Source organism: Mauremys mutica, chromosome 1, assembly GCF_020497125.1.
Source record: "Mauremys mutica isolate MM-2020 ecotype Southern chromosome 1, ASM2049712v1, whole genome shotgun sequence".
NCBI classification, from domain to species: Eukaryota; Metazoa; Chordata; order Testudines; family Geoemydidae; genus Mauremys; species Mauremys mutica.
The window spans coordinates 255,937,245-255,964,053 of record NC_059072.1 but is presented as its reverse complement, the minus strand read 5'-3'; the positions used below and the strand labels follow the sequence as shown (position 1 = coordinate 255,964,053).

The following is a 26,809-nucleotide window of genomic DNA, read 5'->3' as shown; positions in this document are numbered from 1 at the left end:
GTTCTGCTTCTTCCCAGTGTGGCAACATAGCAGACAAGATGGTCCTGGAGATCATCTCCATGGGTACATGACAGAATTTACTTCTGTCCCTACACTCAAATCCCCTTCCCCATCCCTCTTCAGGGACTCATCTGATGAGAGTTTTCTCAGATAGGCTCCCATCTTCAGCTAGGAGCCATAGACCCCATCCCTCTTCAAGGTTTCTATTTGAGATACTTCCTCGTTCCCAAGAAAAAGGGCAGATAGACCCATCCTAGGATTTCAAACTTCTGAACATCTTCATAGCCATTTGAGATTAAGGGATGACCATCCTAGTCTCTACAATCCCCTCCCTCAACAAAGGCGACCCATTTGCAGTTCTCGATTTGAAAGAAGCCTATTTTCATATAGACATGCCCCCGTCCAGAAGAAGTTCCTGTGCTTTACGGTGGGCCTAGATCATTACCAGTACAGAGTCCTTCCCTTCAGTCTCTTGATGGCCCCAAGGGCATTAATGAAGGTACTCTCTGTGGTAGCAGCACACTTGCATTGCCAGGGCAGCCTCGTGTTTCCTTATCTTGATGACTGACTTCTCGCAGAGTAATCATCTCAGGAAGTCCAGTAGACTCCCTCCTCAGCTTCTTGCAGTCCTTAGGGCTTCAAGTAAAGCTAGAAAAAGTCCACTTCAGTTAGAGTGCCTCTGGGCTTGACTTCAGTCAGAGCTTGCTTACCTCAGGACAGGTTCCTCATGATGACAGACCTCCTTGCCCAGCTCTGACTAAATCCCCAAACGACAGCTTGTCCTGTCTGGTCCTTCTCGACCATATGAGCGGCTGCATGTACAGAACACCCTTCCCTAGGCTCCTTCTTCGTGCTTTCAGGAATGGCTATGCACATTATAAGTGAGTTGTGAACCCTCAGATCATTCTGTCTTTCACCTGGTGGGAAAACGAGAAAGTCCCTTCTATCATTAAAGAAACTAATCAGATGCAGTCTTCCTGCTAGATTGGGGAGCACTTCTGGACAACCAAGTAGCGCAAGGTTCTTGGACCCAACAGGAATCTGAGCTACACATCAGTCTACCTGAACTTTGAGTAGTGCAGGAGGCTTGCAGAAGGTTTCTGCCTTTCCTACATTTCTGTTGTGTTCTGGTCATGTTGCACAACTTAACCACAGTTTTATACATAAACAAGCACAGGGGGTCGCGAGGTCTGCCCATGTTTGCACAGAGGCCATCAGGCTCTGGAATCGGCGCCCCTGACACCAGGTCACCCTCTCAGCAGTGCACTTTCCCAGAATAATGAACACCTTAGCAGACAGTCTCAGCAGACACTTCCACAGGCAGCACTATTGGAAGCTTCACAGTTCAGTGGTACTGAACATCTTCCAGCTTGCGGGGTCAGGGAGGAGTCACCATCATGGGACTTCTTTGCACTCCAGGTAAACAAGAAGTATCCAGCCTATTGGTCCTGTGCTGCTCAAGGGCACATTTCCAGAGGGGATTCATTTCTGGTTCAGTGATGAGAGTCACTAATGTATTCTTTTCCTCTTGCCTCCCTCTTACTTTGAGTCCTGAACAAGTTTAAACAGGACAAATTGACAATGATTCTGGCAGCACCTACATGGCTGAAATAGTTTTGGTTTACCAGCATCCTCCAGATGTCCATGTGTCCATGCATCTGCTTGCACAGTTGCTGAACCTCCTGACTCAGGATAAAGGGAGAACCATTCATCCCAGCCTGACATCCATTTACCTCGCAGCTTAGTGTTTGGATCGGCATCAAGCATGGAAATATTGTGCTCAGAAACTGGTGAGTTCATTCTCAAAACAGCAGAAAGGCTTCCACAAGAAAATACTATCCTGCTAAGTGGAAGAGATTCTCTATCTGGTGCATCGCCAGGTAGCTCCACTAGACTCTGGAATCTGTGCCATCTTGAAATATCTGATCTCCCTCCAGTCACTGGGACTATCCAGTAGTTTGTTGCACATGCATCTGGCAGTCATCAGTGCTTTCCATCCTCTAACAGATATTCACCCACCCTACAACTATGAGGTTTCTAAAAGGTCTAGTCCGAACCTTCCCTCCAGTATCAGCACTGAGTCCTAACTGAGACCTCCATCTACTTCTGTCAGCATTTATGAATCTACCATTCAAGCCCTTAGCCCCCACTCCTTTCCCCATCTTTCCATGGAAAGTAGCCTTCCTAATGGGAATTACTTCTGCTTGGAGAATAGGGGAGCTTGTGATGCTTATGGCAGACACTCCCTATATGGTGTTCATAGGGATAAAGTGTCCCTAAGGTTACTTCTCAAGATCATCACAAAGGTTCCTCCAAATTCCACCTGAATCAGATCACACATCTACTGGTGTTCTACACAAAACCTAACGTCACTAGAGAAGACAGAACCCTTAATTCTTTGGTTGTTCATGGAGCTGTTAACTTCTATCTGCAATGAACAAAGCTCCTTAGAAAATTCCCAAGATTGTTCATCTCCTTCACTGAATGGATGAAATTTTATCACAAAGGCTGTTGAAATGGATTTTGGGCTGTATTTGGCTGCGTTTTGAACAAATGGAAACCCGTCCTCCTCAAGGGGTGAGGGCTCATTTGAATACAGCTCATGCTACCTCTGTAGCTTTTCTCCAATGTGCACCTCTCCAAAAATCTGTAGAATGGCAACATGGTGCTTACTACGCACCTTTACCAGGCACTATGCAGTGGTCTAGATTACCTCAGCAGATATATCCTTTGATTCAACAGTCCTGTCCGTATTCTGTTGTGCAGCACGGGTCCTCACACCCTCCTCCTCAATTCTTGTGAGTTGCCTACAGTGAATAACCATAGGGACCAGTGTTTGAAAAAGCAAAAATAGGTGGATATTTGTGGAATTTCCATTTGTGTATATACTTATTTACACTGGAAACCTGATTCTAAGAGTTCGTCATCCAGTTAGCACACAGAAACATACCACGTGGCCTATATATCCCATCAAAATAGCTCAGATGTTGAATACTGAATACTTGAATGAGCTACAGACCAAAAATTATGTGCAGAAATTAGTGAATCATCTTAATTTAATATTAAGTAAACATGAGAACTGCAATCTGCTTGCAGACCATTTTGGGTCAGAAAAAGAAGTGTACTTTGTTGACTATGTTATTCACTGTGAATCACGTGCCCAGTTCTGTTTAAAACCTTGGTACTCTTGCATAAAGTGATGTTATAGCCTTTGATGACAAGAAGGGACAGGTCCTCAGTTTTACATGTCATCAGAAAGACACCTCCACTGTATCATAGGGTCTGCTGGCATCATGCTGGTGTCTTGGTTCAGTACAGTCTCAGATAGAAGTTCCATCTATAGTACTGAATTATCAGCTTCACTAAGTATGGAACATGGGTGGAAATATGTGTTCCTAGTAGGTCTCAAATCCACAGCTGGTCAAAGTCCTCTCTTGGTGAATTTGCATTGTAATGTATTTACATGCACTACCCATAGCTTGGGCAGATTTCAGATTGACTTATGATATTAAGCCCAGAAGTTGTCCTTGGCACAAAAAGCTATGTAATTTGGTTATTTTTCCATGGAATTTTAAATATTATTGCTGATCTAATGTGTGCGTTTCAATTTACTGGTTTATCATCTGTTTGCCTTTTTGAATTATGCATATTTTAAATGTATATATGTTTAGCTATTAAACATCTTTGGGTTTTTAAAAAGAAAAAGAAAAAAAACATGTTATGACTTTTCTAGGGAAAACTGCCAATGACAGGAATGACCATCACAAAGCTAGAAGACAGTGAAAATCACAAAAATGCATTTGAAATAGCAGGTAATGTTCATGAGCATTTCTATTGATTTGTTTTTGTTTATCATAGAAACATAGGGTTGGAAGGGACCTCAGGAGGTCATCTAGTCCATCCACAGCGCTGAGGCAGGATTAAATACAACTCGATCATCCCAGTTCATCTTACCTGTTCTTTAAAACCTCCAATGATGGGGATTCCACAGCCTTCCTAGGTTTAAAATTAAAAAATAAAAGACTGCCCATCGCAGCTGTGTGTGCCCTTGACACTCAGTTTATTTTGTATAATTTTAACTCCACAGTTCTCTCCTGTGTACCCCAAGCAGCACATTTCATATTAAACATAAGCCCCCATGCTGCCCCTGTCCCCTCAACACAATTGCCTAGACCCTCACAAATCTTTTCTCCCCCTCTTCCCTTTAAAAGCAAGGACGAAAAGACAAGCCTTGCAGCCTGTCTCTAACAGTCAGCAAATTCAGGCTACTACTTGGGACCAAGAAAGGAAGAAAATTCTAGAGGGTCTCTGACAGAGAACTTTCTACCAGAAGCAAACTCCCATCACCAAGGGCCTCAGCTCAGGTTTCTCCACTGGTGGTTTGTCGTGAGGAGAGAGGCAGTTGCTTAGATATATTCCTGGCCATTTACTGTTTTATAGGTCAACACCAACAGCTTACAATTGCCCCAGAAACCAAAAGGATCCAGTGCAGGTTACTGAAGACAAGTTTTATGTGCTCACAGGAAAATATACTGAATAGCAAGTGGGCTGCTCTGCTAAATTCTCCACCTTCAATTTCTGGGTAAATTTAAGATGTAGCCCAAAGTAGATTCTATTGAAATAGTTTAATCTCAGGGGGATGAAGATGTCATGAGGGTCACATGGTCTACAGCCAAAAGAATGATTACAACCTCCTGGCTATATGATGAGGGAGAAAAAGCCAAAGCTAGTTATTGCTGCTACCAATTGCTGCTTTCAGAGGCAGCTGAAAATCTAACCTCACATACCTCGTAGCAAACCAGAACAACCAAGGACCGCCCACCCACCCACCCTCTCGCTCGCTCTCTTCTCAGCTAGCGGCACTGACGTTGTCCTCCTAATGCCCTCCAGTTGTTTCCCCCCAGGTGACCAACTCTCACCCCAGTTTTATTATCTAGATTAAGTGTCAGGCAGCCAGACTCCCTTAAACATTGAGTAGTGCAATCAACTGTTCTAGCCAGGTCAAATGAAATGGAAACTCTAAACTGTATCATCCGCATGCTGAAGATTCAGCAATCCATGTCTCCTCACTAACTGTGTGCCTTAATCTTGTGGTTCTGTAACTGTATAGAGTCTAGGGAGAAACTATAAGGTTAGATGCTATATGCAGAGTTGTAGCCATGTCGGTCCCAGGATAATAAAGAGTCAAGATAGGTGAAGTAATATTTTTTATTAGATGCTGTTTTTTGATTGATTGTTTTTGGTGGAGGGGCCTCATCTGTGTTTCCCAATAGAGACCAAGGTAACTTTAATTGCTAGATCAATTTCTTTGCATAAACTTTCCTTAATAAAGATTGCAAAATGGCCTGTGTCTATAAAGACAGACATCTGAAGAAAAATCTATCACAGTTAGGAAAGGGGTTGAAATATCATTCCTTTGGACAGAAATTACACTTTTAAGTCTTTGTTCAGCCCTTAGGTACTACAAGGATTCAGTGCGTGACAAAAACCGATTACTATTTTAGTGTTTCTAAAGAATAAAGTTACGTTGTTTTTTAGACTTTCTAAATCTTGTGTTTTCTTCTAGGAAATATGATTGAGCGGATATTAGTATCATGTAACAACCAACAAGATTTGCATGAATGGGTGGATCATCTGCAGAAGCAAACCAAAGTTACAACTGTTGGGAATCCCACTATTAAACCTCATTCTGTGCCATCTCATACCGTAAGAAATACTTTAGTCATAGGGGCTGAAACAAACAAGCATTTTCTTGAGTTGTTTTGAGAAAGATTATCTGGATTATGAATCTCATACTACTGTGTAAATCATTCTAATTTTTTTTTTCACCAGTAACAGGAACCAGATGTTTTAATTGACCCAATTTGTTGTTTACCCAATTTGCTTTATATAGTTTCAAAATTAGAAGAAAGGTTTGGTCACTCGTGCACAGATACAAAATATATTAATGTAATTTAACAGTTTGGCTTCAGGAGATGAAAAAGAAAACCCTCAGGAAATTTGTGGTTAAGGCTGAGACTCCATCTCTAGCTTTTTGTTGTTATGCCTGAATATTGCATTTGATATTTTCCTTTAATTGTCCTTAGAATAATGGGTTATACTGCATCACGATGGCAAAGCAGGTTAAGACTGGTGTGGAAACCTTTTTTCATCATAACATTTTTTTCTGATTAAAAATGCTTCTTTTTCAAAATGTTGTTTTTGATGAAAGTGTTGATTTTGGCTAATGTTTCTGCAGGGCAAAGAAACTTCTAAATGAAAAAAAAAAAGTTAGGGTATGTCTACACTACGAAATTAGGTTGATTTTATAGAAGTCGATCTTTAGAAAGCGATTTTATACAGTCGATTGTGTATGTCCCCACTAAGCGCATTAAGTCTGCGGAGTGTGTCCTCAATACCATGGCTAGTATCGACTCATGGAGTGGTGCGCTGTGGGTAGCTATCCCACAATCCCCGCAGTCTCTTCTGCCCAATGGAATTCTGGGTTAAGCTCCCAATGCCTGATGGGGCAAAAACATTGTCGCATATGGTTTTGGGTACATGTTGTCAGTTTCCCCTCCCTCCATGAAAGCAATGGCAGACAATCCTCTCGCGCATCTTTTCCTGGGTTACCTGTGCAGAAGCCATAGCATGGCAAGCATGGAGCCCACTCAGCTCACCGCTGCTGTTGTGAGCATAGCAAACACCTTGCGCATTATCCTGCAGTATGTGCAGAACCTGGCTAGGAACTGCCAGCATGAGGAGGATTTTGATGAGGGCATGGACACAGACGTTCCTGAAAGCACGGGATGTGGCAGTTGGGACATTATGGCGGCAGAGGGGTAGGTTGATACAGTGGAACGCCGATTCTGGGCCAGGCAAACAAGCAAAGACTGGTGGGACCGCATAGTGTTGCAAGTATGGGATGATTCCGAGTGGCTGCGAAACTTTTTCATGCATAAGACCACTTTCCTGGAACTTTGTGAGTTGCTTTCCCCGGCCCTAAAGCACAGGAATACCAAGATGGGAGCTGCCCTGACAGTTGAGAAGCGAGTGGCGATAGCCCTGTGGAAGCTTGCAACACCTGACTGCTACTGGTCAGTTGGGAATCTATTTGGAGTGGGCGAACCTACTGTGGGGGCTGCTGTGATCCAGGTAGCCAATGCAATCATTGACGTTCTGTTATCAAGGGTAGTGACTCTGGGAAATGTGCAGGTCATAGTGGATGGCTTTGCTGCAATGGGATTCCCTAACTGTGATGGGGCGATAGAACGCATATCCTTATTTTGGCACCGGACTACCTTGCCAACCAGTACGTAAACCGCAAGGGGTACTTCTGAATGGCACTGCAAGCACTGGTGGATCACAAGGGATGTTTCACCGACATCAACGTGGGATGGCTGAGAAAGGTGCATGACGCTCGCATCTTTAGCAACTCTGGGCTTTTTGAACAGCTGCAAGAAGGGACTTACTTCCCAGACCCGAAAATTACTGTTGGGGATGTTGAAATGCCAATAGTTATCCTTGGAGACTCAGCCTACCCCTTGCTCCCATGGCTCATGGAGCCGTACACAGACAGCCTAGATAGTACTAAGGAGCAGTTCAACTATAGTCTGAGCAAGTGCAGAATGGTGGTAGGCTGTGCTTTTGGACATTTAAAAGCTCGCTGGCGCTGTTTGCTGACTAGGTTAGACCTCAGTGCAACCAGTATTCCCATTGTTATTGCTGCTTGCTGTGTGCTCCATAATATCTGTGAGAGTAAGGGGGAGATGTTTATGGCAGGGTGGAAGGTTGAGGCAAATCGCCTGGTGGCTGATTTTGAGCAGCCAGACACCAGGGCGATTAGAAGAGCACAGCTAGGCGCGCTGCGCATCAGAGAGTCTTTGAAAACCAGTTTCACGACTGGTCAGGCTACGGTGTGACAGTTGTTTGTGTTTCTCCTTGATGCAAACCCGCCCCCTTTGTTGATTTTAATTCCCTCCCCCTTTCGATCACAAAGGAAATAAAGTCACTGTTGTTTTGAAACCATGCATTCTTCTTTATTAATTAAAAAAAAAGTGAGATAACTGACCAGGTAGCCCAGGTGGGGTGGGGGAGGAAGGAAGGACAAGGCCACATTGCTTATTGTAGCCACATTACAAATCAAAACTGTTTGAATGACAGCCTTCTGTTGCTTGGGCCATCCTCTGGAGTGGAGTGGCTGGGTGCCTGGAGCCTCTTCCCTCCCACATTCTTGGGTGTCTGGGTGAGGAGGATATGGAAGTTGGGGAGGAGGGGAGGTGGTTATACAGTGGATGCAGCGGTGGTCTCTGCTCTCGTTGCCTTTCCTGCAGCTCCACCAGACTCCTGAGCATGTCCGTTTGCTCCCCCATTAGCCTCAGCATCACCGCCTGCCTCTTCTCATCGTGCTCACTTAATGCTTTCCTGTCCTCTGCCACTGAATGCCTCCACTGTGCTCTGTCAGTGCGGGAGGACTGCATGAGCTCGGAAAACATGTCATCGCGAGTGCTTTTTTTTCGCCTTCTAATGTGATAACCTCAGGGACAGAGATGATAGGGGGAGTGGAGATACATTTGCATCTGCGGGGAGATAAAAAGGGAGAGTAGAATTTAAGAAGATACATTTCTGAGAACAAAAGAGAGACTCTTTCACAGTGAATCAAGCAATTCACAGCAGACAGCACATGTGCTTTAGGTACAAGGTCGCATTTTGCCTTTTATATTGGGCACCTTCCGGTCTGGTGACACATCACACATGGCTGGGCAACAGAATTTGGTTTCCAAGCAGCCACGGTAAGCCAAAGGGTACGCAGGGTTGGCTTCTTCTGCCTTCATAACATGTGGGAATGGTTTCAAAGAGCAGCGCCCTCCTTTCCCATAGCAAGCAATGCCAGTTGGGTTTGCCATTTAAAAGGAGGGGCTGCGGTTTTCAGGTGGATGTGCAGCACACCCCTCCCCCCACCCCACAGTGGGGCTATTCTCTGGGATGAGCCCTTCACCCCTCTCCGCCTTCCCCCCACTCCCCCCACGTGGCTATTCTCAGGGATCTCTTTTAACCAAGCACAAACAGCCCAGCATGAACAGGGTCCTTTTACTGTTCCGTTACAAAAATTCCCCTATTTCAACCAGGTGACCATGAATGATATCACTCTCCTGAGGCTAACACAGAAAGATATAGACCGAATGTTGCTTGAATGCAACCAAAACCCAGGACCATTCGCTGCCATGCTTTGTGCTGCAATGATTCCAGAGTACTTGCTGCTGTCTTGGCGTGGTAAAGTGTCCTACCATGAAGGACGAAATAAGGCAGCCCTCTCCAGAAACCTTCTGAAAAGGCTTTCAGAATACCTCCAGGAGAGCTTCATGGAGATGTCCCTGGAGGATTCCTGCTTCATCCCCAGACACGTTAACAGACTTTTCCAGTAGCTGTACTGGCCGCAAATGCATCCCAAGTCATCAGGGCAAATCAAATATTAAACACAATTGCTTTTAAACCCTGTAGTGTAGTTACAAATGTGCACTCACCAGAGGTGCCTTCTCTGGCTTCAGGGTCGGGGATCCCGCCTTGGGAGGGTATTGGCCCCAGGGTGATGAAAAGGTCCTTGCTGCGGGGAGAACGTATTCTCCACTTCCCTACTGCGCATTCTCCTCCTCCTCATCCACAAAATCCTCCTCCCTGTTGCGTGAGACTCTCCCCTTGCAGGTGTCCACAGACAGTAGTGGTAGGGTCCCCCCCTAGAATGCCATGCAGTTGGTCATAGAAGCGGCTTGTATGGGGCTCTGACCAGAGCGACCATTTGCCTCCTTTGTCTTTTGGTAGGCTTGCCTGAGCTCCTTAACTTTCACACGGCAGTGCCGTGTATGCCTGTTGTAGCGCCTCTCCAACATACCGTGTGCGATTTTGGCATATATGTTAGCATTTCTTCTTTTTGATTGGCGTTCGGCCTGCACAAATTCTTCTCCCCATACAGCAATCAGATCCAGTGTCTCCCATTCGGTCAGTGCTGGAGCTTGTTTGAGATTCTGGGACTGCATGGTCACCTGTGCTGCTGCGTTCGCCACACTGACCAAACAGAAAATGAAATTCAAAATTTCCCGGGGCTTTTCCTGTATACCTGGCTAGTGCATCGGAGTTGAAAGTGCTGTCCAGAGCGGTCACATTGGAGCACTCTGGGATAGCTCCTGGAGGTCAATACCGTCAAATTGCGTTTGCACTACCCCAAATTTGACCCAGCCAGGTCGATTTTAGCGCTACTCCCCTCACTGTGGAGGAGTACAGAAGTCGATTTTAAGAGTTCTTTAGGTCGATGGAACGGGGTTGGTTGTGTAGACGCATTGTTTATAAAATTGACCTAATGCGGCTAAATTCGACTTAACCTCGTAGTGTAGACCAGGGCTTAGTTTTGAAAAACCTTACGTTTGGGAAATTCTGAAGTATCATTTTTAATTATAATTTATTTTATAGCTTTTTTCATTTGTATATTATTTTTACATCATTTCATAATATGTCAGTAAGAGCCATGCACAATTTACATTGCTGTTTTTGACGTGTCATAATATGACATTCTGTTCTTATTTTAAATTTTATGTTAACTATTATATTTCATGTATTTTATTTGTGTCAGATTGTTTCATTACAACACAGAGGAGACACTTGGACCTAGAAAAGAAGATAAAATGTTTTGGTCTGCATTAAGTAGCAGCTGTCTACAATGATTTTAAAAATAAAATATAAAATAAGATATTTCAACTATTATGCCATATTATGATGTTAATAGTAGTACTAGTGGACATGTTATGAAATAATGGAAAAATAATGGGAAAATGGAGAACATGTTAACAAAATTTGTAACAAAATTCTGAAATGAAAAAGTATTAAACTGATTTGCAGGCAATTTGGAAAATATTTGTTTTTGTTCTGATTCAGTTCAAAAACTAATTTCCAAATGTTGCCACAAACCAGAACTTTTGAGTTTCAATCTGCTCTGCAGGTAATTTCCTGGCAATTCTAAATTTGAGTGAGCTAAGCTAAATTGTTCTTTTGCGCTCACTCTTTAAATGTGAAGCGTGAAAGGGGTGTGAGCAAAGATTTCCTAGCTGTTGCGGTTCAATACATACTGTTTGTGCGGTAGACAATAATAGTTTCTTGAATGAAATTATGTTCTGTTGTGTCAATAATTATTATTCAGCTTTTAAAACTGTGCTAGTTGGAGCTGTAATAAATAGAAATGTTAGGTAGCCAGTGTAAATGATTTTCTGTTTTTGAAAATTACTTTTTAATTTGGCAGCTTCCTTCTCATCCAGTAACACCATCCAGCAAACATTCAGACAGCAAACCAATACCACTGACTCCTGCATACCACACTCTTCCACATCTTTCACATCATGGGACTCCACATACCACTATAAACTGGGGACCTCTGGAACCTCCTAAAACTCCCAAACCTTGGAGCTTGAGCTGTTTACGACCTGCACCTCCACTACGGCCTTCAGCAGCTCTCTGTTATAAAGAGGTGAGGTACTGGAACCCAGAAATGTTACCATAAAAGTACAGGACTACACTAAGAGGTGTAACTCAGTTCTTTTCATATCATGATCTTCTATAGTTCTGTATGTGTGTTTATATTGTGTATGTTTTCACTTCTTAATTTAAGTTAACACTGAAACAGTGGTAATTGATTAGTGCCCACTTGTATTCATTATTATTATTATCATCATCATCATCTGTTGGGCAGATGGAGTGGAAATCCTCTGCATTCATGCATCCCTATCTGAGCCATGAAGATTTTCTCCTACTTTTTTTTCCCCTACTTCCCATATACCTAGTTCTCTATATCCTGCTCCACTTTTACCATCCCTCTGGTACGATAGGGCGCAAGAAACACCTTTTGCAGTGAGACAATGCTATTTTAAAATTGTCCAGTCAGTGTCATGAGTGAGCAAAGTGAGACATTCTCTCAGTAACCCCAGAGATCAAAGTGTTGCCACTGCTTGCTGGTGAATGGAGAAAGAGTCCAGAATCAGCAATCTAACCGGCATTTCCTACTGCACCGGAGTCTCAAATAATTTTGAATATCTACAATTGTTATGACTAATTTCATTCCTGAATATTAAACTGTTGTTTACATGCACTTAGTAAACCTTTAAATTTAATCCTAGAAGTTATAGAATATGACTTTTTGTGCATCAACTTCAAATTATGGTATCATTTATGATGACGCGTAATGATTCTTTGTTCTTTTTTTATACCCCACCCCGCATCCTTTAATGTTGCAGGGCTGTACAACATTATTTTTATTAAGCCACAAAAGGATGGCAGTGGTAGACAAACTTGTTCTTATCACTAAATTTTGCCTGTCTGTAAAAATGAAGAATATTTAAAATGTTTGGTTTATGCAGAATTTGGTGGTGCATGTAATTTGATGACAGAGGCAGCTGTGTCTAGTAAATTAAGCCAGAGATTCTATTACTGACTTGCTGTGAGACCATGGGTAACTCACAGCCACTTTGTCTCTCTGTTTACAAGCTGTAAAATGGGGGAAATAGGGATTAGTCATTTTGGTAAAGCATGCTGAGATCCCGTGATGGGGGTGCACTAGAAAAGGACAAGGTAATAGGTATATATCAGAAAAGTAGTATACTTTATTCAGAAGCAATATTAAACTTGTGTTGAAAAGCTTGTTTCATGCATTGTCATGGTTCTGATTTAAAGTTAAGAACAGTTCCCAGAGGAGTTTGCACAATTGTTCCTGCAACTATCTTGAGTGTGCATGCAGGAGATGAGTTTTTATGGGCAGAAATTTGAATTTTTTGCAAGCACACAAATTGTGCTCTCTGTTTAAAAAATGGGGTCAATCTTTTGTCATGAAACACTTAGCAAAAAACCCCAAAAGGAATATGGGGAGAGCGATGGCCTTTAATTTGAAGGTTAAACATGTTGGTTTAATTACTACATTAGCGTATTCAGCTGCAGTGCATGTTGATCTTTTAAATTAAATATAAGTGAATTTCTTTCATGCTTTGGTATGTATAACATTTATTTAATTCTTAAATGTGGCAAAATTTCACTCATCTTTACAGTGCTTAGTATATGACTGAATGTTTGAAACCTATCTTCATCCTCATTGGTCTTTGTCCTGCTCATTCATCTTTTCACTTTCTTGTTCTACACATGTATAGAGGCTGTCTTGTATTCTGAAGGTAAGGGGTAGATCAGTATGTATTTTGTATCCCTATACACTAGCATGACTCACTATAGAGTGGAAGTGTTGAATCTCTGTCACAGTATTCTTTTGCTGTACTTCTCTCTGTTCAAAGCTATAACAAGCACTCTTCAAATTTTGATTTAAAGAAATAGATGTGTATAACCTACCAACCTTCCACCTTAGGGCTTGTTTTATCTGCTTCTAAATAAGATGGGTCTACCTCTCAGAAGTTAAGAAAAATACTTTGTGTTCCACTTGCCATTGTTCCCTTTGCTCTAGTTCCCAGACAGCCTGCATACTTACAGAAGCATTGCTGTGTATTTCTGTTAATAGGACTAGAAGAATAACATGCAAACAGCCAGTGGGGTTGGGGGGAATAAATGGATTCAAGTAAACCTGAAATATGCCAAAAATAATATCAGCCAGCAAAATTTTGATGTAACTTTATAAGATTTTTACAATTAACAGCTACTTAAACACAAATTAAAATTTCAGCATTTGGAATCTTTTTTCAAAAAAAAAAGCTTTACTTTTTCTTTTCTTTTCACCCAGGATCTCAGTAAAAGCCCTAAAACCATGAAAAAGCTGCTTCCCAAGCGCAAGCCTGAACGGAAGCCATCAGACGAAGAGTTTGCACTGAGAAAAAGTAAGAAATATCTATGTATTCACGAGATGCTAGTGTATAAAAAAATAAATTTGCAGAGAAATGGATGATATATTTTTTTCCCAATGAAAGTTGCAATTTTCAATTTTCTCTAGGTACCAATACTTCTAGTTTGCTGTTTATATTAATTAGCAACAAGCAATAAATAAATAAATAAATAATAGGAATGGTTTCTTCTGAAATGATCTCAATATACTGGAAAATCATTTCTTAACTCTCTGGTTAAATTTTTACTCTGTCAGTACCTTCATGAAGTGAAAGAAAGTACTGTAAATTTGAGTACAGTAACTTTAGGTCTGTGAAGAGCAATTTAGAGTTTAAAAATAGTATCCTACCTTCCCAAGGTATAATTAAGTATGTAGACTATTGATTGTTTTCAAAGTTCCCATTGAGTTGGAGATTTGAAAGCAGATACCTACAGGTCCTGGTACTGACACTGATGTCTTTCAGGGTAGGTCATTTTTAGGTCTAACAACTGAACTGATATTTCCTTAGAAATGGGGTATTTTCTGTATGTCATTTATCTATGACAGAAGTCAGTGAAAAATCTGGACTGTCCTGTTCCATAGGCTGTAACAAAGCTAGAGAAGTTTCCAAGGAACAAGATGGGTTTATAGATAATAAATATCATAAAGAACAAAAGCTTAAGCAAGTATAGAGGGAGCATTGGCAGCATAATAGAAGTGTGGGGGAGTAGGAAGGATGAAGGAAAAGATAAATGTTAATAACTGTGTTATCCAGGTGGGAAAAAAGTCTTTATTCTACCATCTTAACTTCAGTCCAGTTCTGTCTGTTTAGTGTGTACTAATATATCCTGATTCACATGTGTGAATGGATAAGTAACATTTGTGATAACAGGGGTCTGTGCGGTGCTTAAAATAATTAAGCCATTTAGATTGAACTAGTTCATGTACTCAAACCACATTTGCTTTCCTCAGTTTTTGTTTACTTCTGTATCCTTAAGTTGTGGGCTTCTTAGAAGAGAGACCTGTCTATCTTGAGTTTATGGAACATGTGAAGCACATAGTGAATGCTGTCATAAAGAATCACCATACTTTGAGTTGAGAAGGAATTTTTCCCATGACACACTGTGACGAGTTCGGTCACAGAGATCCCCATGGGACTGTCACTTGATGTGCTGAAATTACCTCTGAGCCCGTTTTCCCTGCCAGCTTGGGACTTCCAGAACCCTGTCTTGTTGAACCAAACACACTAGCCTGCTGCAACACAGACCCAGGGTCTGGTCCACGTTTCCAAAGCTGCAGACTTAACTGAAAACAGCTCAGCAGGTTACTTATCTCCAGCACGCAGACACACAGCTCCCAATGGGATCCAAACCTCAAATATATCCGTTTTACTCTGTATAAAGCTTATACAGGGTAAATTCATCAATTGTCTGCCCTCTATAACACTGATAGAGAGAGATGCACAGCTATTTGCTCCCCCAGGTATTAATCACTTAACCTGGGTTCGTTAATAAACAAAAGTGATTTTATTAAGTATAAAAAGTAGGATTTAAGTGGTTTCAAGTAATAACAGAGCAAAGCAAGTCACCAAGGAAAATAAAGCAAAATCACGCGAGTCTAAGCCTAATACATTAAAAAGCTGATTACAGGCAATATCTCACCCTCACAGATGTTGCAACAAGCCTCTTTCAGAGACTAGACTCCTTCCTAGTCTGGGCCCAGTCCTTTCCCCAGTACAGTCCTTGTTAGTTCCAGCAGACATCCTAGGTGGAAAGCAGTGGCTTTCTCATGACTGACTACCTTTGTCCTGCTTCACCCCCTTTTATACCTTTGGCAAAAAGTGGGAATTTTTTGTCTCTCTGGGTCCCCACCCCTCCTAAATGAAAAAGTGCCAGATTTAAGATGAATTCCAGTATCAGGTGACATGATCACATGTCCTGTGAGACCCCAGCCTCCATTCTTCCTGGGCTGACCTACAGGTACACAGGAAGGTTTGCAAGTAAACAGAGCCATTTACAGTTAATTGATTGTGAAGCACTCTTAATGGCTTCCACTTAATATGTTTACATCAGTAATTCAAGTTTATATCCTGTTCTCCTAACTTCAGACATAGAAATAATACATGCAAACAAATAGGATGAACACACTCAGTAGATTATAAGGTTTGTAATGATACCTTACAAGAGACCTTTTGCATAAAGCATATTCCAGTTACATCGTATTCACATTCATAAGCATATTTTCATAACGCATGTGGAGTGCAACATCACAGACACTTGCTGAATACAGTGGGAGCTTTCTCTTCCCCTAGGATGTGTTGTGGATTTCCTATGGTAGGAATTTAGGTTAGTGAAGGGAATGATACGTTGTTTACATGTGTTGATGGAAACTTTAGTTGAGTAGTATGTGGGTGTGGATAGCTGACTTGTTTCACTTGCAAGTTTCCTTGCATGGGCTATAAAGCTCTGGCTGTTTGTTTTTAATGTGACAGCTGCATAAGCAAGCATCCCTCTCACTAGAACCTTGCATAAGGATGGAATGAAAGACAGTGGAGAAGACATAAGGCCTCCTCAAGAAAGGACCTTGTTACCAAGCACTGATACAGGGCCTCCCATGAAGAAACTTGTTCCTTCCTTTTTTACATATACATATAGTTAGAGAGTTCCAGGTTTGAGCTTTTCCAATAAAAGTTGTGGCTTTGGCCTTTTAAACCAATTCCAGAGTGTTGTCTTCTACATCATACCAAGACATCTTGTCAATGTCCTTACTATAGATTGGCCCAATAAAATATTTTAGAAGTTAGTTTTGTTATTGCATTCTGTGGTGGTTGTAACTGAATACAGGATATAGACGGCCCTTTAAGGAATCCACATTGTGTGAGTTTGTTTGAAGTAGTTTTAATATAATTTTATTAAGCAAGTTAAAAGAAACTTGTTGGGAGTCTAGGAAACTAAATACTCTGGCCAACACTTCGAAATTTTAATGGGAACTGTGAGAATGCCTTTGCAACTCTGAATATCCAAGCCATTATTTGTTTAGGTGTTTAAATATGGCATTTGATGCTAAACAGTAATTAACTAAATTTGAAAATATTGGCCTATATGGTTTTGAATATAATTTTTGATTTATGGCAAAAAAATTTTTTTTGAAAATTTAGAAAGCCTGAAACAGATTATAATATACAATGGTCATCATTTGACCACAATATTTTCTTCTTTAGAAGCGATTCTTTTCCTTCTGTCTTTCCACTTTAAGAACATAAGGACAGCCATAGTGGGTCAGACCAATGGGTCCATCTAGCCCAGTGTCCTGTCTTCTGACATTGGCCAGTGCTGGATGCTTCAGAGAGAACAAACAGAACAGGGCATTTATCGAGTGATCCATCCACTGTCATCCAGTCCCAGCTTCTGGGAGTCAGAGGTTTAGGGACCCATCAGTCTTGGCTAATAGCCATTGATGGACTTGTCCTCCATGAACTTAACCAGTTCTTTTTTTTGAACCCTGTTACAGATTTGGCCTTGGCAATGAGTTCCACAGGTTTACTGGGCGTTGTGTGAAGTACTTCCTTTTGTTTGTTTTAAACCTTCTGTCCATTAATTTCATTGGGTGATCCCTGCCTCTTGTGTGAGGTGAAGGGGTAAATAACACTTCCCTATGCACTTTCTCCACACCATTCATGATTTTATGGACCTCTATCATCTCTCCCCTTAGTTGTTTCTTTTCTCAACTAAACAGTCAGTCTTTTTAATCTTTCCTCATATGAAAGCTGCTAATTATTTTTGTTGTCCTTCTCTGTACCTTTTCTAATTCGAATATATCTTTTTTGAGATGGGGTGACCAGAACTGTACATCAGGGTGTGGGTGTACTATAGATTTATATAATGGCATTATGATAGTTTCTGTCTTATTATCTACCCCTTTCCTAATGCTTCCCTTTTTGACTGCTGCTGCACACTGAGCTGGCATTTTCAGAGTTTACATAATGACACCAAGATTTCTTTCTTGAGTGGCAACAGCTAATATAGACCACATCATTTTGTCTGTTTAGCTGGGATTATTTTTTCCAGTGTGCATTATGTTGCATTTATCAACATTAAATTTCACCTGCCATTTTGTTGCTCTGTCACTCAGTTTTGTGAGATCCCTTTGTAACTCTCTGCAGTGAGCTTTGGACTTAACTATCCTGAGTAATTTTGTATCATCTGCAAATTTTGCCACCTCACTGGTCACTCACTTTTCCAGATCATTTATGAATATGTTGAACAGCACAGGTCACAGTACAAATCCTTATTTAACTCTTTCCATTGTGAAAACTGACCATTTATCAATACCCTTTGTTTCCTATCTTTTTAACCAGTTACTGATCCACGAGCGGACCTTTCCTCTTATCCCAGGACTGCTTACTTTGCTTAAGAGCCTTTGGAGTCAAAAGCTTTCTGGAAGTCCAGAAACTGGATCACCCTTGTCTACGTGCTTGTTGACCCCCTCAAACAATTCTAATAGATTAGTGAGGCATGATTTCCCTTTACAAAAGCTGTGTTGACTCTTCCCTAACAAATCATGTTCATCTGTATGTCTGATAATTCTGTTCTTTACTATAGTTTCAACCAAATTGCCTGGTACTGTAGTTAGTCTTACCAGCCTGTAATGTAATGTCTGGAGCCTTTTTTAAAATCGGCATTATATTAGCTACTCTGTAGTCATCTGGAATGGAGGCTGATTTAAGCAATAGGTTACAAACCACAATTAGCAGTTCTTTAGTTTCATATTTGAGTTCCTTCAGTTTATCAGTTCATTCCAAAATCTGCTCTATTGACACCGCAGTCTGGGACAGTTCGTCAGATTTGTTGCCTAATAAGAATGATTTGAGCGTAGGAATCTCCCTCACATCCCTCTTCAGTGAAGACCAATGGAAAGAATTCATTTAGCTTCTCCACAATGGCCTTATCTTCCTTGAGTGCTCCTTTAGCATCTTGATAATCAAGTGGCCTCACTGATTGTGGCTTTCTGCTTCTGATGTACTTTAAAAAAATTTAGTTACTTTTTTTGCTTTTTGCTAGTTGCTCTTCAAATTCATTTTTTGCCTTCCTAATTAGACTTTTATATTTACATGCCAGAGTTATGCTCCTTTCTATTTTCCTCAGTAGGATTTGACGTCCAGTTTTTAAAGGATACTTTTTTGTCTCTAACCACCTCTTTCGCTCTGCTGTTTAATAATGGTGGCATTTTTGGTCCTCTTGCTGTTTTTATTATTATTTGGCATATACATAGAGTTTGAGCCTCTATTATAATGTTTATAAATAGTTTCCATGCAGCTTCCTTTCACTTTTGTGACTGTTCCTTTTAATTTCTGTTTAACTAGACTCTTCATTTTTGTGTAGTTTTCTCTTTGAAGTTAAATCCTACTGTGGTGGATTTCTTTGGTATTTTCACCCCTACAGGGATGTTAAATTTAATTACATTATGGTCACTATTACCAAGCAGTTCAGCTATATTCACCTCTTGGACCAGATCCTGTGCTCCAGTTAGGACTAAATCAAAAATTGCCTCTCCTCTTGTGGGTTCCATGACTCGCTGCTCCAAGAAGCAGTCATTTAGGGTGTCTATAAATTTAATCTCTACATCCTGTCATGAGGTGACATTTACCCAATCACTATGGGGATAGTTAAATCCCCCATTATTATTGGGTTTTCTGGTTTTGTAGTCTCTCTAATGTCCCTGACGTTATACAGTCACTGTTACCATCTTGGTCAGGTGTTTGGTAGTATATTTCTACTGTTTATACTCTTATTATTCAAGCATGGAATGTCTATACATAGAGATTCTGTGGTAAAGTTTGATTCATTTAAGATTTTTCTATATTTGACTCTATTTTTTCTTTCACATAGAGTGCCAGTCTTCCCCCCACTGTGACCCACTCAGTTAATTCCTATATATTTTGTACCCTGATATTACCGGTTCCCATTAATTGTCATTCCACCAAGTTTCTGTGATGACTATTATATCAGTAGTCTCATTCAATACTAGACACTCAATTTCACCCCAGTATTTAGACTTTCTATTTGATATTGTTAAAACAAGATTTGCTTTATCCCCTCCGCATCGTCACAAGACTTTCATTCTGGACTGATCAAATAAGAGTCATTCCTTTTTATTTAAATCTACTGTCCTCTCAAAATCTTCAAAGCAAAAGAGAGTAATGGTTCCCCATAGTACAAAATAAGTTGGTGCTGTTTTTTGTTCTCTCAGTCTTCCCAGATCACAGAAGAGAACATTTTGGGAAATCTTTTTTTTAATCAGATTCTGCTGAATAATAGGTAAGCAATAGAAGCTCATTCTTTAATGTGACTGTTTTGTTCTGTTATATCAACACATGGCAATGACATTTTTATCCAAGTGAATTGTATATCTTTACTGATATTTTTATTTTAAATCAATTTTAAAGGACATATACAACATAATTACATCAGACCATTTTTCTTGTTACTCTTTAAATTTACAAAGCATACTTCCTTTAAGTATTTATCTTACAGATTGTAGCGCTTACTACTGCTTCCCAGTAGTAAAATATTAATTACTAGTACTAACTGTTTGATACAGTGGGCTAGTTAGAGATGCAGAAGCCACATAATTTAAAAACAATTGTAACATCCTTTTCATTACTATGCCTTTTAAGTGAGTGGTATGATGGTTACAGATGGGCTGATGGGGGTGGGAAATGGATCTGTGATCTTAAAATGCCTTTGTATTTCACTTTTATGCCATTTAAAAGCAGTTATGTCACAAACTTGATTATTTGAGGAGAATGTGAGAAATAAAGAATTAAAATATGGAAGAAAGGATAGAATAGAACTGAAAAACAAACAAGTCACTACTAATCTGACCATCTTTTAATTTCAAGAACTGCTGAAACATAAATGTTTTAATCTGTCACAGCTGCTATAATTAGGAATAGAAATGAAGCAATGTTGAGAAACAATGCTGAATTTGACGTGTTCTGACCAATGGAGATCAGTTAAGTAATAAAGAAACTTCTGCAATGCAGTCCCAATACAACAGATCCCATCAGATATTTGTGTGGAACTTCAGTAGTCACCAGCATGCTGTTGTCCTTGAGTGTTAATTGCGCTTTGAACAAATAAATCAGATACGTGAGATGTATCAACCAAATACTTCCATGAACCTGGGTATAATGTAAGAAAGTTAATGCCTACATAATTACTAGTTCTCCATCTCTACTGTACAAAACAGTACAATGGTGTTACACCCTGCATAGAGGAATTGCTTTGCTGACAGATTTTTTCCATTTATTAAAAAAGGGAAATCGTTTTGGAATAGGTGAGAAATGTTTGTATATCTTAAACGTTATTGGGAAACTATCATGTTGCTATGAGCTCTTCTTAGTGGTGTTTGCAAACAGTCATCACTGGTGGATATTCTATAGAGTACTGTTTGGTTGTGATCATAAATAATTGAAAATAAAAATGGGAATTTCTGGATGTCTTGCCTGCTAGGAGAAGATTGCTGACTTTGAAAGACCTTCATATGCTCTCAGTGAAAATCTTCAAGGCCAATGGTATATAAAGCTTTGTGGGGATGGGAAAAAATGGATGGAAATTTAAAAACAAACCAACCAACCTTGGTGAAATTCTGGCTCCACTGAAGTCAAGACTTAAAAACTCCCATTTACTTCAAACGTGGTCAGAATTTCACGCCCTATTCTTAGCTGAAGCAGCTTTGATAAAAGGATCTAGTTGAAGCCCAGGAAGAACAGATTTAGCTTCACATGGATTTTCTTTTAATTAACTCCAAAGCAACTATTCATAGAACTTTGTATCTGGAATGTTTTCTCTGCTCTAAGCTCTGCTAAGAAACCTAACAAGCTTCACTTAACACAGTCTGAAAATAGTTGTCAGATGCTGTCAAATTTCACAAAAGTACTCATACGGTAAGTGGCACTTTTCCTGATGGCCACAAGACTGAAATTGTACAACAGTATATGTTGTAATATTATGCTGAGTTTAATTTTCAGAATGCTAGACTTCCTTTCATAGTATTGCTTTGGAAAAATTGTATGATTGTTTCACTTGTGAACCCTAATAAAGACTTAGTTATTGAACTACATGATGCTCTGATTTATTTACTAGAAGATAATATTCTATTCCTTGTGTTTCTCTAATTAAACTGTGATATGAATTAAGATGCAACTAATAACTGTTTGGGTATACTTTTTGTGTCTGATTGGTGTTTGCATAATACCATAGAGGGAAGACGTGCTTCTTCAAAACACTTAAATTCCACATAGCTCTCTTTGAAAAGAAACAGAAAGGGGCAGCTTTAAAATATTTAGAAACCTTCTTTTGGTATGGCTTAATTTCCCAGTTTTGAGGTGTCTTTCAATACATTTTATAACAACATTTAAGTATATATTTGTTTTTTTTTAAACTCTTTTCGCTCATTGAAACTCACTCCAGAATATAGATTAAGGTATCAGCTACAATTTGTGGGGGTAATACATAGAATCACTGAGCTGAACCTTAGTTGAATTATCTGGTACTTGTCTCTAGGCGTTAAACGACTTTACAATTACATGACTGGCTTAATAACTAGAGCCATGGTAAAGATTTATTTTTCTGTTGACTTCAGGTACAGCTGCATTGGAAGAAGATGCTCAGATTCTTAAGGTCATTGAAGCTTACTGCACAAGTGCCAAAACGCGCCAAACACTAAATTCAAGTAAGTTAGAAAAGGCTGAATTAATTAACCAAAATGCTATTTAGATACATAACAAAAACAGTGGTGGGTCCCAACACTGCAAATAATGGGATGTGTCCTAAGAAAATCAGCCTTTGGAGTGGGTCTCGACGTGGGGTGCTTGAGCACTCTACTTAGAGCATCAGAAGCCCTGCCTGAGGTCCAATTTTGGTGAATATAATCCATATTACTAAATTTGCCATGGCATGAAACCTGTATGCACCAAGGAATGGGAAGTGTCTGGATTTAATGACACTTGCAATACACTTTCTTGAGAGAAAATGGTAAGTGTGGAGGTAAAAGGAAGAGCAATATTCATTTCAGATTTTGGGGCTATATCTGCTTTATGCCTGTGATGGTTCTGTTCAACAAGATACATGTTTTACTCAAGGGCTTCTGGGAAACCTTCACTCCTGTTGTGGAAGGGTAAATGGGGCAATAAAGTTTTCCTTGCCACTAGCTGTTCAATATTTACTATTACAAATTTTAATCCTCTCTTATAATAATTTCAGGGAGCAACTGTTAATTTTCTTAGATCTCTGTGTTGGGTAAGGTTGCCATTCTCAGTTTTTCAAATTTACATTCAGCTAATTGGTACTTACAGTGCACATCCTCACTTAATCTAAAACAAGGCTGAAGTTGTGGAGGTTCTTTGTGTTGTAAGTAAAACACTCCACATAGGGGAATCCACCAGCATGCATTAACATTTATGTAAGGGAGGAGAGCATGCTGTTCAGTTTTCTCCAATTTGCACAGTTTTGCCATTGAATATAAACCTTGTTTAGGAATTATATCTCTGGTATGCTGTAAAATGATCCTAAAATAGTTAGTGATTTTATTATTGTCAGCAATTATTAGTGTGGACATTGTAAATAACTCACTGCCCATTTAAATTGTTTAATTTCCAAGTATTTGTCAGTGTTTATTACCAAAACAGTTTTTTGTGCATACTTTATTTCCAAGCAAAAACATTTTATACTGGCAATTGGAAAGTCACAAAATATGACTTGAAATTTAGTGCACAAATTCTTTAACACATGTGCAGTTGCCTGCCTTCTCATCACCTTGAAAAATCCTACGTTGCATGCAAATATACTTAATATTGGAATTTGGCTTTTTGTATGAAGGAAGAATTTATTGCAAGGTTATTTCATGTATGTTTTTAATTTTCATTTACATTGTTTCAAGCTAAAATGTGTACGAAAAGGGACTCTTCAGGTCTGTCTTTGTGATCCATTTTATCAAGTTCTAAGTCTTCCAGGTGATAAAATTGAAGTAATTTATTAGCTCATCCCTGTTTTGGACTGGTTTCAGTTTCCACAAATTTGATTTTAGCCCTATGATCATTCTGTTTTATTGTGGCTTACCTGGTAAAAATGAAAGAAACAAGTTTACTGTTTAAAATTGTAAAGATAAATTATGGAACAAAATAAGGCTAAATTAAACTGTTGCTATTTTAAATGTCACAACTGTGCTCAGTTGGTGCTGATCATTTTTCAAAGATAATCTGACAAGAAATGGTTTGTGAAACATTTAGTTTTTAATTATGCAGTTGTGTGTGTACACAGAAACACATACAACCGATGCGAAGTATATTTTTGCTTTTTCCCCCCTATTTTTCCCTTTCTATGTATATTTAAGAAATATACATAGTGCAGTAGATATCATTACATACATCAAAAGTCAACAGCTTTTATTTGCATTTAACCGTACTAAGAAACAGCTGAAGTATCAGTTACATGCACGACCTCTTCTCTTGTAAAGGCTGGGTATTGGCATTAAAATTTTAGATTTTCTACCATTCCATGTCTAGCTTTCCATCAGAGGTGGATAAACTCCATTTGGTGCTGGGATTGCTTCTGTAAGAGTAACCGTGCATTCAAAAATTACCAGACAGTTTATTAAAATTTTCACATTCTTTTTGTACCCCTTTCTTACCTCTGTGTTCACATTCTGCCTGTCCCTCACAGCGCTGATTTGGCAATTCTTCTAGTAGCACCTTCTGTTTGGCATCCAGGAGGTGCTGCTTTTGGAAGTGCAAATTCAGCACGGCTAGGGCACCAGTGGATTGGAAGGCAGTGACGTCAGAGGTAGGACAGCAGCTTTTTGTTACTACTTGGGGGGAAAAGAGGTTTTGTTTTTTTTAAATCTGGAGAGATTATGGGGCAATAGAAATGAAGAGACGAGAATGAAGGGTGGGGCTTTCCCTTCTTATAAATCTGGTCTTTTGCTGTGCATTCTTTCTTGCTCTCAGAAAAATAGGTTAGTTCTCTAGGTAAGGGTTTAACATCATTAGTAACACAACGTGTGTAGTAGCTCACATTATGGCCACCTACAGTTTCAGTTTCCAAATATTTCCAGGCATTTACCTTTCATAAGCAAAAACCCAGCTTCAAAATAGAAATAGAAGAGAGAAAGCATTTTTATACCCCCTTGTTCACCCTAAACATTTTACAGTGATTATATTGAGAAGGTAAGTTTAGACACAGTCATGAAAATGACTACTGTGGATAGCTAGTCTTGGCAGGGAGGTAACTGGAAATAGTACAGTAAGTCTAAAATATTTTAAAGTATTTTGGAGTTGATCTGAGATAACTACTGTGGCTTGCAACATTTGATTAGCCCTATCAACTTTGCATTTTGTAAAAAGATTTCCAGATGATTTGTTATAGCTAAGTTGTAGCTGTGCTCCTCCCCTTTCAAATTTCTCTGTTAACTAGAGTTGACTGTCCTGTTCATAATAATAATCAAAGAATCTCAGGGGTACTCAGGTCAGGACATATATTTTCAATAAAACTGCTCAAAATTTAAAACAAATTAAAAAATTAGATTGTGACCGTTCAAAAGTTATTACATGCCAAGTGTAATTTTTACATCAAACCCAACCAAAAATAAGAATAAAGCTTTGCTGCCTTTTTAACAATATTTTCTCTTTTCCTTCTCTTCCCATCACCTTTTGCTTTTGTTTTCATGTGTTTTGGTTGTGGCTATTCCTTACGTTCCCCTCCTCATCCCACCTCTGCCTATCCACATCCACCATTTCATTTCACCCGTACATCCTTAGCATGGCAAGGCACTGACCTGATGCATAATCACGTCTTGGCTGATGATGACCAATCAAGTCTAGACTCCTTGGGTCGTCGCAGTAGCCTTTCTCGTTTGGAGCCTTCAGACCTCTCAGAAGACTCTGACTATGACAGTATATGGACAGCCCATAGTTACAGAATGGGGTCTACATCTCGTAAGAGCTGTTGCTCATATATCTCTCACCAGAACTAATGCACTTCTGAGCTTTTCTTAACAAATGCTTGTTGTATCACAGCCTGCTTTTCTTAGATGTTTTCTTGCTGTTCCTTGTCTCTTCAATGTGATATTTTAACAACTTTTGAGAGCATTTCTGATATTTCAATTGTACCTCGTGGGAGGCTCTATTGCCAATTTAATACATATACAATTAAGTCATTCTAAATCGAGAGTGTATATCCTGCTAAGGATATTATACCTTTAGGGTTTTTTAAAAGTGACAGCCATTGATTTGTAGCTCTGAATAGACTGTTTTTTGACTTGGTCAGTGTAGCAACAATTCCCCCCCCCCTCCCCCCGATACAGCACGTTTTTGTATTTTGTACTGAAACCATACTGGTTTGTGAGCTAAGTGCCAGCAATATGGAACTACTTTAGCCTTATAGTGGTCTAATTTTCTATGTATTATAAACACAAGGTATAAAGCAGGGAGAACAAGAGAAAATAATTTTTAAAATACGCAGTACAAGAACTGTAAAATGATTCAGATACTCCTTTATCTGGGCAATCTGTATGGCAGAGTGTTTGATAATCTATGAAAATGTTTATATTGCTGTCTTTTTTTTTCATTGCTTAGACATGGATGAAGAATATACATTTTTCACAAGTTAAGCAGTTGTCTTAAAGACCTGGAACTCTGTGTTGTTAAATGCAGTGTATAGTTCACTCTGCCAGTAGTCATACTGTCACTTTACTGCATGTAGTAGTGTGGAAGGTTCCAGGTTTTAGATGCTGATCTGCCTAGTAAAATGCACAACTATCAATAAATCATCGGTCCTTCTCTATGAAAACCACAAAATCCAATCTGAAAAAAAAATTCAGAAAGGTTACCATTATGAAAGCTTGAGTGTTCAGAATCTGAAACTGTTGGTATAATTGTGGTCAAAATGGGTTGTAGGAAGTCCTTAAAAGTAGAATGCCTGGCTTTGGTTTTCACAG

At 39.6% G+C, this 26,809-nt stretch overlaps 1 protein-coding gene across 5 annotated transcripts in view; it reads left to right on the top strand.

Moving 5' to 3' along the window:
• Positions 1-26,809, top strand: part of ARHGEF7 (Rho guanine nucleotide exchange factor 7) — a 194,661-nt gene that overhangs the window by 147,172 nt on the left and 20,680 nt on the right. For 4 of the 5 annotated variants that reach the window (XM_045007673.1, XM_045007687.1, XM_045007681.1 and 1 more), the window contains 5 exons: positions 3,734-3,812; positions 5,567-5,706; positions 11,267-11,491; positions 13,736-13,829; positions 22,460-22,549. In XM_045007673.1, the coding sequence (XP_044863608.1) occupies positions 3,734-3,812; positions 5,567-5,706; positions 11,267-11,491; positions 13,736-13,829; positions 22,460-22,549 (628 nt within the window). Of the gene's footprint in view, positions 1-3,733; positions 3,813-5,566; positions 5,707-11,266; positions 11,492-13,735; positions 13,830-22,459; positions 22,550-25,631; positions 25,809-26,809 lie in introns of all 5 variants that reach the window. The other variant, XM_045007703.1, reaches the window with a different exon arrangement.